At 44.7% G+C, this 12,318-nt stretch overlaps 1 protein-coding gene across 1 annotated transcript in view; it reads left to right on the top strand.

Annotated features, from left to right (window-relative positions):
* YWHAG (tyrosine 3-monooxygenase/tryptophan 5-monooxygenase activation protein gamma) overlaps positions 1-6,559 on the top strand; it is a 33,742-nt gene extending 27,183 nt beyond the window's left edge. Inside the window, exon 2 of the mRNA XM_081298543.1 lies at positions 4,462-6,559. Within this exon, the coding sequence (XP_081154669.1) occupies positions 4,462-5,118 (657 nt within the window). The 3' untranslated portion in view covers positions 5,119-6,559. The remainder of the gene's footprint in view (positions 1-4,461) is intronic.
* The last annotated feature ends 5,759 nt before the right edge of the window (positions 6,560-12,318 follow it).

The following is a 12,318-nucleotide window of genomic DNA, read 5'->3' as shown; positions in this document are numbered from 1 at the left end:
TTTTGGGGACCATATTTACAAGTTTGCATTCTTAGAAACAGTTCAGTGGCTGGCTATATTGAAAATGTTACTTCCTTTAACATTTGTATCGATACATGATGTCTTCTCACCTTGAATAGTCTGTGGGGCTTGGAGTTTAACTTGGTTGTAGAGTGTATGCCTAGCATGTGTGAAGCCCTGGGCTCAGTCCATCCCCAGCGCCCAAAATAAAATAAACACCTGTTTTGGACACTTGAAAAAAAAAGTTTTTTTAAACCTTAGTAGTATTTTTACCTTATAGTATGGCTGTAATTTCTGATTTCTAATGTAAAAACCACAGATTAAATCCTATTAAGGGAATTTTTTTTGGTGGGGTGGGCATCGTATATGCTAGGTAATTGCTCTACTTCTAAGCTACACTGCAAGTCCTGATCTGAGGGATTTTTAAAAAATTCTGAGTTGTGATTTTTAAAAAAAATTTTTTTTTAGTTGTAGACAGACATAGTACCTTCATTTTATTTGTTTTTATGTGGTGCTGGGGATTGAACCCAGTGCCTCACACATGCAAGGCAAGTGCTCACCAACTGAGCTACAACTCCAGCCCCTGAGTTACGATTTTTAAAGAAATCTTGACTCTGAGGACTTTTTGAGCTTAAGAGTTTTCCCCTCGAACTTAGTTTTTCACTGGCAGAGAACATCCTAGTGTGTTCCAAATGTGCTTGAGTTACTCTATCTAAAGGTGGCGTTGGCATTTCACAATCTCCCTGTTGCAGTTTGTCTGCGCAACTAGAAAAGCTTTACATAAGCTCAGTGGCTGCCCTGTGCCCTGGAGCCAGACCTCCTTTGCAGCAAAGAAGACCTAACGGTATAGTGCACTGGTGAGGTCATTTGAGTTTTAAATAGAGCCTGGCACTTGAAATAAGGACAGCATGATTTAGGGGAAAGGCCAGAACTTGATCTCCATGGCCTCAGGCACTGGAGCTTCTCCTGGCACCAGAGACCATTATTAGGTCGCATCATAGTGGCTAGGCTTCAGCGCCCATGTTGGCAGTAGGAGAGGTGAGAGCACGGTGGCTTGAGGGCTCACCCACAGACCTGCCAGAGCCTCTGCCTGTCTCATAGCCAGTGTGGGGAGTTCTTTGCAGGCCAGTGCTCAGGTTCATGGAAGGGAAGTGGTATAAAGGAGCAAAGAAAGCGTCAGGCTAGGGAAGAGGATGTGATAGAGAAGAAATACTGGGGCAGGGGATGTGGCTCAAGCGGTAGCGCGCTCGCCTGACATGCGTGCGGCCCGGGTTCGATCCCTCAGCACCACATACAAACAAAGATGTTGTGCCTGCCGAAAACTGAAAAATAAATATTGGAATTCTCTCTCTCTCTCTAAAAAAAAAAAAAAAAAATAGAGAAGAAATACTTGATATGGGAAGATAAAAAAGAAATGTATCGGCTGGGGATGTGGCTCAAGCGGTAGCGTGCTCGCCTGGCATGCATGTGGCCCGGGTTCGATCCTCAGCACCTCATACCAACAAAGATGTAATGTCTGCCGATAACTAAAAAATAAATATTAAATCTTTCTCTCTCTCTCTCTCTCTCTTTTTTTTTTTTTTTTTTAAAGAAATGTATGTGTGTCAATAGTGAGAAATACATGAGGAAAAAGTCTTCAGGGCATCCTCAGGGCCACTGAGCTCACATCTCCCAGCGCATGCACTTGGATCCCAGCTCTTTAGCCTTTTGTCATAACAGATCCCTGTTTGTTTTTTTATATTGTTGTTTTGGTACTGGGGATTGAATTCAGGGCCACTCAACCACTGAGTTGCTTAGCACCTTGCCAGAGCCGAGGTTAGTTTTAAACTCACGATTCTCCTGTTTCAGCCTCTCGAAATGCTGGGATTACAAGTGTGTGCCACCGCACCCGGCACAAATCCCTGTTTATGGGTAAGGGAGCTATGACCATGAGAAGTGGAATGTTTTGCCCCTTGAGTGACAGGCAAGGAATTTTCTTGGCATTTGTGTGGTGGTAGCCATCAGAACTCAGTGTGTGAGCATTGCCCGAGGAGTGAGCAGCCATGAGTATGTGAAGATGATCAGCATCCTTGTTCATCCAGGAGAAGGGATGTTTGCACAGGGCAGGGTGTTGGGGGTGAGGAGACAGGGGTCCTGGAGTGAAAAACATCTCTTCCCTGACTTGTGCTCTGAATTCTTCTAGCAGCATCTTCACACTCATCTGCTGTAGGTATTATAATAGAGTCAGTAATGTATCATGAAAGGTTAACTTAAGAAAACTACTTAAAAAAATACTAATCAGTTCAAGAAATATTTGCATTGCATAACATTTTCTGGATATCTCAAAAATTAGTAAACCACACGTGATGAATTCAAAGACTGAATTGCTTGTAGCACCCTAATAAGTATGATCTGGTTTTTATGTTCTGATTTAATTATCTCTGCATTGGAATTGGTGGCGACAAGCTGGGTGTGGTGGTGCATACTAGTAATCCCAGTGACTCCTGCTGTGGACTTACTACAAAGAAGTTTAAACACAGGCTACAGTTAACAAGTTCAAGGCCAGCCTTGGCAACTTAGTGAGACCCTCTTAAGATAATAAAAAAATGAAAAGGGGCTGGGGATGTAGCTCAGTGGTAAAGTGCCCCTAGGTTAATTCCCAGTATAAAAAGAGGAAGAAAGAAAAGAAACTTGGGACTGACTATAATCAGTTTTCCGAAGCATCCCCTATTCCTTTTTAAAAGGCTGTAGAAAAGGGGCTGGGGTTGTGGCTCAGTGGTAGAGAGCTTGCCTAGCATGTGTGAGGCACTGGGCTCGTTTTTTAGCATCACATATAGATAAATAAAGGTCCATCAACAACTAACAAAATATTAAAAATAAAAGGCTATAGAAAGAAGGTAAATGACTTGGACGTGGAAAAAAATCTTTGACATGGCATCCCCCCCACAAACACTTTAGTATATATATTATGTAATGCAATTTTACATAGAAGCTATGATCAATACCAGGAACGTAATAAGTGGCTAGTTTACCTGGGGGTAAAGAAGAGAGTAGGGAAAAACTGGTTTCATAGGGAATGTATTACCTTGTTTGGGGGCTTTGGGGGGTAGTGGGGAATTAACCCAGGGGAGCTTTACCACTGAGCACATCCCCAGCCCTTTTTATTTTGAGACAGCTCTCTGCTAAGCTGCTGAGGCTGGCCTTGAACTTGTGATCTGCCTGTCTCAGCCTCCTGTGTTGCTAGATTATAGGCATGTACCACTGCCCCTGGCCTTATCTTGGTTTTTAATACTTTTAGTATATGCCAGGTAGGAGTACTGGAAGGTGTTCTAGGCGGGGCAGAAGAACAAGCAGCCGGTAAACACAGGATAGATGAATAATGTGGCCTCAGAATCTGGAAGAAAGTAAGAGCTCTGTTAGAAACCTAATGGCTGTGATATCACACAACCAGGTAAAATTAAAAAAGGGAGTGTTAGTGACTTAATGTCTTGACAGTCTTAGGATGGTAAAGACAGAAACCTTTGAAGTTCCTATTAAAGCATCATCTCTGTTGACTACCTCCAGAAGTACTTGCTCATTTTTCTTGTCCTGTATGTTACTAATCCTATGGACGCTGTCTGTCACAAGTACACGTTTCTCCACTTTTTTTTTTTTTTTTGGTAGCAGAAATTAAACCCAGGGGTGCTTAACCACTGAGCCACATCCCCCCCCTTTTTTTCCTTCTTTCTTTTTTAATATTTATTTTATGTGGTGCTGAGGATCGAACCCAGGTCCCGCCCATGCTAGGCGAGCCCTCTACCGCTGAGTCACAATCCCAGCCCCCATCCCCAGCCCTTTTTATTTTTTGAGATAATGTCTTGCTAAGTTGTTGAGTCTGGCTTTAAGCTTGTGATCCTCTAGCCTCTATCTCCCAAGTTACTAGGATTACTGGTGTGCACCACCACACCTGGTAATTCATCTTCTATTGGCATACCAGCAGAAAAGCCTTCTTGTTTCTCAAAAGTCAACTCAAACTTGACTCAGGTATATTCTCACCCAAAAGGGGTAGGCCTAGGGGTCAGTGGGTAGCGCAAATGAAGTTGTCTGTCAGACAAGCTGAGGAATGTAAGTCATCTATAATTAGAATCTCTAGGATCATATGTATGTGATGTTACATGAGAAAATTGTATAGGCCTTTTGCAATTAAGATAACAACTTGAGTTGTCATCTAAGAGCTAGACTTGACAGTTCTTCCATAGAACCACATGTGCTGGGCCTGGGTCCTTCTCTGAGGAGGAAGCCAGGGTTTGATTACCTTGATCTAGCTGCATTTTTCCCTGGTTGGTTGCCTGTTCCCCCTCCACTTCCTTCCCTATTCCCGCACAGTGTGCTTCTTTTTCTGTTAATCATTTTGATCTATTGTTGTGTTTTAGTGGTATGAAGATGTGGCTAACCCAGTTGATATCATCTGTACAGTAACAGCTCTTTATTGTTTTCTTACAGGTGACAGAGCTGAATGAGCCACTGTCCAATGAAGAACGGAACCTGCTCTCTGTGGCTTACAAGAATGTCGTTGGAGCTCGCCGTTCCTCCTGGAGGGTCATCAGTAGCATTGAGCAGAAGACATCTGCAGATGGCAACGAGAAGAAGATAGAGATGGTTCGTGCTTACCGGGAGAAAATCGAGAAGGAGCTGGAGGCGGTGTGTCAAGATGTGCTGAGCCTGCTGGACAACTACCTGATCAAGAATTGCAGCGAGACCCAGTACGAGAGCAAGGTGTTCTACCTGAAGATGAAAGGGGACTATTACCGCTACCTGGCTGAAGTAGCCACTGGAGAGAAGCGGGCCACTGTGGTGGAGTCCTCTGAGAAGGCCTACAGCGAAGCCCATGAGATCAGCAAGGAGCACATGCAGCCCACCCACCCCATCCGGTTGGGCCTGGCGCTTAACTACTCCGTGTTCTACTACGAGATCCAGAATGCCCCAGAGCAAGCCTGCCACTTGGCCAAGACCGCCTTTGACGATGCCATTGCCGAGCTCGACACTCTGAACGAGGACTCCTACAAGGACTCCACTCTCATCATGCAGCTCCTCCGTGACAACCTAACGCTCTGGACAAGCGATCAGCAAGACGACGAGGGCGGAGAAGGCAACAATTAAGGCCCCAGGTGGACTGGCAGCGCACGCTGATGCTACTACTGCAGTCTTTATTTTTTTCCCATGAGTTGGGGGTCGGGTGGGGGAGGGAAAGGGAGGGCTGACCTTCCCAGGGAGAAACCCACGACCTGTCCTGTCTTTGATCGCCTCTTTGACGTTTTTGCCAAAATACCACTAGTGGAAAGTCAGGCTAGCTGTGCTGGTATTGGAGTAGCAGTCTCACGGCATATGGACTGTGGTGTAGGTTCATGCAAGTGGAGCTGTCTGTCTTTAATTTAACTTATTGCTAGGTGATAGATTTTGAGATGAAAAGAAAATGTAAATGGAATGGCCCTCATTCAGTAAGTTCTGTGGTTCCAGTAAGGATTTTATGTACATACGCTCTTGTCTTAAGTTTTGGGTACTTTCTCTCTCCTCTGTTTTAGCTGTGCATTTCTTTTGGGGTGTCCTCTACCAGACATGGCATAGTTTAAATCCCAAGCAAACAGACTTGGAGCATGAGGTTTGCTCATCCTACAGTTTAGGCCTGCCCGTTTTCCTCAAGTCTGATTAGTCGACAGTATTAACACTAAATTGCAGTTTACAGTATTTCTACATTACAGCCATATGTGACATCAAGCCATCAATTGTGAATTTTTCTTTGCTGGTTTTTTTTTTTTTTGGCTTTACATTCTTCTTTAGCCGTATCTAGGTTGGTTTTGCTGTTCTCTGCCTCCTTGGCTAACAAACCTGCCCTGAGGAGAGTCAAAGCTACTTTAGGTTCGGTTAATAGGTGCTTGGCAGGTGGCTGTGGGATTTCATCCTCCTTTCCTCTTAACAAATCCACAACAGAAGTTATTAATCACTTTAACAGAAACGTTAAGCACCACAAAAATGGAGGCACTTCAGGTCTGTCTGTCATGTATGGTGTTAGATTCTCCATGACCCCTGCTCCCAGCTGCCTCAGCTCCTTCCTCAGGGATCGCACTGCCATTTGCTCCCCTCTGCACGTGAACTTTCCCCGCTGTACCGAGTGGCTTGGAGGTTGGATTGTAGAGGCTGGTGGCCTTCAAGAAGGTGTGTGGTGCAGTGTGGAGAGTCAGGTGCTAGAAGCTGAACCTGTAGAGACTCGGCAGGAGGCGCTGCGCCTGCCCAGCCTTCCTCCAGCTCTCCTTCCCGAGGGTGGGCCTGCTGCGGGCCATGAGTGAAGTCACCACGTGGAATAAGCGCTGAATCCTGTTTGACCAAAACTTTTCCCCTTTTTGTTTTCAAGGAAAGCATGGAAGTTGGAGGTTGACCTCTCTGAGTTAGCGTACATTTTGCAATTGAAGGAAACCACAGAGCTGTTTCCACACAGCTGTTCTCAGTTAGCCCTGGGGCCCTCCTTCCCACTGCAGCTTGGTCTCTGTAAACATGACCCATTGCATGTCACCTGTCCAGTTTTTCTTAGTTTTTTTTTTTTTTTTTTTTTTTAACAAAATCAGTAACCATGTGGACTCCTAAGATGGGTAATGACACCAGAGTTACTTTGTTACTTTGTTTTATTTAGGCAAGGAGAGATATGAGTAATGACTGAGGAAAACCTGACATGCTTTTGCTAGACCAAAATCAAGCTTACAATTAGGAAATGAGTATGTTTAACAGGACACAGTGACAGTGACAATAGAAGAGTGGTGATGACCGTAGAGTCAGTGTGCTCTGTAGTATTGCAGTTTCCCAGCATGATTTTCCTTCGAGGGCCCCTCCTCACCCTGGTGGAAGTCCTGACTCATTGAATTCTTCCAGGAGTTCTAACTCAACAGAGCTTTGTCGCTTTTGTGCCATTACAGGAGCCTGGAGTCATCGCTGTGGATGGAAAACATTTGGGGGAAGGGGCGAGTGGGTCTTTCCCTAATTTTATCTTCATGTCCAGTGAGCAGTGTCGTGTCCGTCCTTATCGCATTTGGAAATGATTGACTGGAATTACAAAACCTATTTTTCCTTTAAATTTCAGCTTTGGCTCTGGCTGCGTTTTAGAATAATGCAAGATAAAATCCCTGCAGACAGACAGAGGGCTGGAACTGAAGAGGGACGGGAGACTTGGTGTTACGCAGCTTGAATGGTTTCTTTTCTTTTCTTTATTTTTAAAGAAATGCACTTGCCTATGATACTGTTTCTCCAGTGAAATGATTACTCCTCCATTACTCTATTGATACAATATTGTGCATGCTCGTGTTGTATTTCTATACAGTAGCTTGAAATTTATTAACTTATACTGTAGGTGTTATGTATTCCTATGACAAAAAAAAATTAAGTCTTCAAATTTTTTAAAGTTTTTTTAATTTAATTTTTCCTTTTGGGGGTACAAGTTTGCTCTACCAAATAGTGATCGTAACAAATTGATCTGTTTTGGATGTTGCTATAGTGACATGCAGTTATATATTTTGTTTTTAAGGGGGGGGGCAAAAGAAACACCAGTGTTAGCTTAATCTTAATGTCTGGTGTTTGTCATGGTGAAATTATAACTATTACAGTGTAGGAGAGCACTGACTATGTTCTCCGAATGAGCCTTTGTGCTTTTTGTCATGTTATGCAGTGAACTATTTTTAAGGTCTAATCAGTGATTATTTTTCCAACTCCGTGTTTCTCTAAGGAATTATTTCGCACACGGACCATTCTTAGCAGTTTTCCTCAGTGATGGAATATCATGAATGTGAGTCATTATGTAGCTGTCGTACATTGAGCAAATAAACTTACAGATCTGATGTCTGTGCCATTTAGTTTCATTTAATGTTTTAACTTTTCCTTTGCTTTTGGGGGTATGATTGGAGGTGTGTGAGTTTGGATGGGTTGATGGGGTGTGGGGCGAGACAGCTTCCAGTACAAAGGACCTGTGTCTGGGAGTCAGACCTGGGCTTAGTGACCTTAAGAAAATCAAGGGTTGATTGAGGGTAAGACTCAGCGGTAGAGCACTTGTCCCTTACCTAGATGTGCACAAGTCCTGGATTTGATCCCTAGCACTTGAACAAAAAAAGGAAATAGAAATTAGAACACTGTCTGGGCCTCCTAAGTCTGCTTTTTTTTTTTTTTTTTTGTACAGTGGTTGAACTCGGGCACAAGGCCACTGAGCCACATCCCCAGCCCTGTTTTGTATTTTATTTATAGACAGGGTCTCACTGAGTTGCTTAGTTCCTCACTTTTTGCTGAGGCTGGCTTTGAACTCACGATCCTCTTACCTCAGCCTCTCAAGCTGCTGGGATTACAGGTGTGCGCCACCACACCCAACCCAAATCTCTTGCAAAGTACTGTGTTTGGCTGGGTCCCAAAGGGCCCTTTGGGGATACAACTGGTGTGGAGCACAGGCCCAAGTTTGAATCCTGCTCCTGAGCCCAATAGCCAGGTGCTGCTGGAGGCAGCCGTGTCAGGAGGTACCTGCGAGTGGGAATATTGTCCATGAGATAAAGCCTTTGCACCTGTCAGGGGGTACGAGTTTCAGCAGAAGGGAAGGGTGGCCTTTACAGTGGAGGGAGACAGTTTTTTTTTTTTATTTTCTGAGAAACTTCAACTCACATTTGGTGTGATAAGACTGTGTAAGAGGTCTTTCACTGTACGTTGAATGAATTGTCTCCTGGGTTAGCTTGTTTGTCCCTGGGACCACCCTGAGTGCCACTGCAAGTATGGCTTGGAACTGGCAGTGACTGGGCCTGAGGTCCCTACCACTCACTGATGCCTGGATTTTGGGCCCTCCCAAGTTTGGTGAGCTAAGCCTGGGCTGCTTCTGGCAATGCCAACATGGCCCCTCGGGATGTGCTGAGCAGGATCAGTGTAGGAGCCACTGAGCATAGAAGGAGAAAGTATAGGCGTGGACAGGTTTTCAGAGGGTCCCTGAGGCTCTTTGGAAACAAGGGAAAAGGACTTAGAAGTTGCTACCACACCCTATTCCTTTGTGACACCTGCCTCTTAGGGTTATCATGAGTGGAATTTACCCAGAGTATTCTGTGAACACTTGGAAATTGTTTTTTGAGGAGGGGGACACTTTGTTGCCCATGCTGGCCTCCTGCTAAGTCACTGAGACTGCAGGCAGACACTACCATGTCTGGCTGGCCAGTTTTAAGATTTCTTTGATGCAACAGTCCTCAGACTTTCTCAACTCAGAACCCTTTTACATAACTCTGAAGAGCTTTTGTTTGTGTGGGGTTGAATCAAAAACTACAAGTTAAAAATACTCATTTGTCTAAAAACAATCACCATTTGTTTCTTGAAAAATAGTTGTTTTCCAAAACAAAAAAAAAAAAAAAAAAATAGAGGCGTAGCATTGTTTCACTATTTTATAGGTCAACCGGACTCTGATATCTGCTGCTACGTGCAGTGTGTTGTGATACGTTGAAGTATTGGGGGGGGGGGGTAGTTGGAAAGGATGGCCCTGAAGAGCTGGGTTGAATTGTGGTGTAGAAGAAGGCTAGAAGCTTCTCATGGTTCAGGTGGCACTCATCTGTAATCCAAGCTGCTTAGGAGGCTAAAGCAGGAGGATCAGAGGTTCAAGACCAGTGTGGGCAACTTAGTGAATTTTTCACTAAGGGCAGGGGATGCGTAGCACAATGGTAACGGTGCCCCTGGGTTCAGTCTCCAGAACTGCAGAACAACAAACTCATTCTTCAAGCTCTGTGTCCTCGTGCTGAGTGTGTTATAGAATTTTGAAAATAGCCAGTAGGGTAAAGCAGTGAAGTAAGGGGACAGGGACAGGAGTGGGTATTAGGGAGTCCCTCAGCCCCCTTGCTTGGGGCATCCGTGGAGCAGAGTTCATCCTGACAACTTTGGGGGTGGAGTAGAGGTCATAAATAAGGAGGTTCAGTGGCAGGAACCTTCCAGCACAGCAGGCATGCTGCAGAGGGCGGGTGCAGTTTCTCTCCAGTCTATTTATGTGCGATGACCACACACACTGGCCTCTGCACGGGTCAACTGAGACTGCACGTCGACTCACTCTGGATGATCCGAGTGGCTAAGAATGGCAACTTGGTTTTCAGAGCAAGTTTGGAGAAATAGCTTCTGAAAACTAGCTGTTCTCTATTTCTGGGAGTTGACATTAAGTGGTCACCAACCTGATCAGAGCATTAAAATGTGATATACCTGGCGCTGGAGTTGTAGCTCAGTGGTAGAGAGCTCGCCTTGCATGTTCAAGGCCTTGGGTTTGATCCTCAATACCACATAAAAATAAATAAAATAAAGGTATTGTGTCAAAGTACAACTAAAAAATAAATATTTAAGAAAAATGTGGTATACCAGCCTCGTCCAATGAGCCTGCTGGTTTGAATCCTCCAAGTCTGGAGGGACGAGACAGGATGGGTTAGATGCAGACCACACCAGCCCTACCTCTAAGGAATTGTGGGTACCTGTGGTCCGGGAGGAGTCTGAAGGAGGGGCAGGCTTTCACAGGCCTCACAAGTAAACAGATTGCCCAGGTTAAGTAAGGTACTGGTTAGGCACTCTTGCCCTACTGCAAGAGAGGAAAGCCAATAGGAATTACTTTGAGGAACATGATTTGGGGGTAGGAATGTTTTTTAATTAGCGGTGTATGCACCTAACAGTATAAAAGGGTGCAATGTTGGGGCTGGGGATGTGGCTCAAGTGGTAACACGCTTGCCTGGCATGCGCAGAGTGCTGGGTTCGATCCTCAGCACCACATAAAAATAAAGATGTTGTGTCCACCAAAAACTGAAAAATAAAGGGTGCAATGTAAAACAGTTTTTTGTATTCTTGCTAAGAATGTAGTTTTAATTTTTTAATATTTGAGACAGGGTCTTGCTAAGTGGCTGAGACTGATTTCAATTTTTAAAAATTTTCTTATCTACTATATATATTTTTGTTTATTTTTTTTTTACCTTGAACTTTGGATCCTCCTACAAGAAACACAGGTGGTTCACAAACCTTAAAATATTTACTACCTGGATAATCCTGTGCTGACCCCTGGTTTCCCATTAACTGTCCCACCATTCCTGTACACATGCCACCCATTCATTGCCCCTTTGTAGTATAACCACTGCTGTCCCCCTCCTGATCTGGCTCAGCCTGAGATAGGATTTTTGCTTCATTTGAGCGCTACTATGGACCAGAAATGTTTGCAGTGATTTTAAATAAGGATAAATGGGATTTGGTGGCCTCTTGAATTAGAAGATTTAGCCCCATTGGAAGGGGGCAGACTTCTCTTTTGTGTTGTGGAACTTGGAAGTCGCCACATGCCATTTACTCCGTGTTCACATTTCTCCTAAAAATAAGGATAGTTTTCTTATGTAACCACCATTACACCAAACAGCAATTCCCTAGTGTATCAGCCCATGTTCAGATTTCCCCACATTGTCCTCAGGATGCATTTGATGGCTCATTCTTTTTCTTTCTTTTTTCCTTCTTTTTAACGCATTCTTTTTCTTTTTCTTTTTTTTTTTTCTTCTTTTTAACGCTTATTGAGTTGTCAGTGGACCTTTATTTACAGGAATGCAGTGTCGAGAATCGAACCCAGGGCCTCACACATGCTAGGTGAGCACTCTACCACTAAGCCACAACCCCAGCCCTTGATGACTCATTCTAACACCCCTCCCATGCCAAGGAGGATCAATTCAAAATTCATTCGACCTCTTTTATGACATTGACTCTGGGTTGCAAGAGAACAGGCTACTTGATAGTCTCATAGAGTGTCCCACACTCTGGGCTTGTCTGTAAGTTTCCTCCTGCCATTCAGTTTGTTTCCTACCCAGTTGGGACACTTGTCTTGCCAGAGGATTTGTTTCTTTTTTTCTTTCTTGTGGCACTAGGAGGGCTCTGCCACTGAGCCATGCCCGCAGCCCCTTCCCTTGCAGGAGGATGTGGCTCTGTCTTCCAGCCTTCTCCCTAGTTCCTTTGCTGGTTAGCAGCAACCAACACCAAGGCCAACCTAAGCCACAGGGTGAAAGCAGCTCAGAATCATGGGCCAGGAGGACTGAGCCACCCTTGAACCATCATGTTTTCTGACTGGCCAGCTAGGCTGGGGGCTTTGCCTCCTCCCAGTACCTTCCCCCAACCCCCATGGGAAAAGGGAGGTGCTCAGTGAGCGAGCATTTGCTTTGACCCAGCGAACTGTCCCACATGCTTGGCCTGGTGAGGCCTGGCAATCTAAAGCTGTTGTGTCCTGAGCAGGGTGTCAGTGGGGTGGAGAAACGGTGCCACTCGCCATATGTACCATAGTTATATCAGCAACAGGTGAGTGGATGCCAG

The sequence above is a fragment of the Spermophilus citellus genome (assembly GCF_964194105.1).
Source record: "Spermophilus citellus genome assembly, chromosome: 6".
NCBI lineage: Eukaryota > Metazoa > Chordata > Mammalia > Rodentia > Sciuridae > Spermophilus > Spermophilus citellus.
Note: the sequence above shows the minus strand (reverse complement) of the source record. Positions and strands in the feature narration are given on the sequence as shown.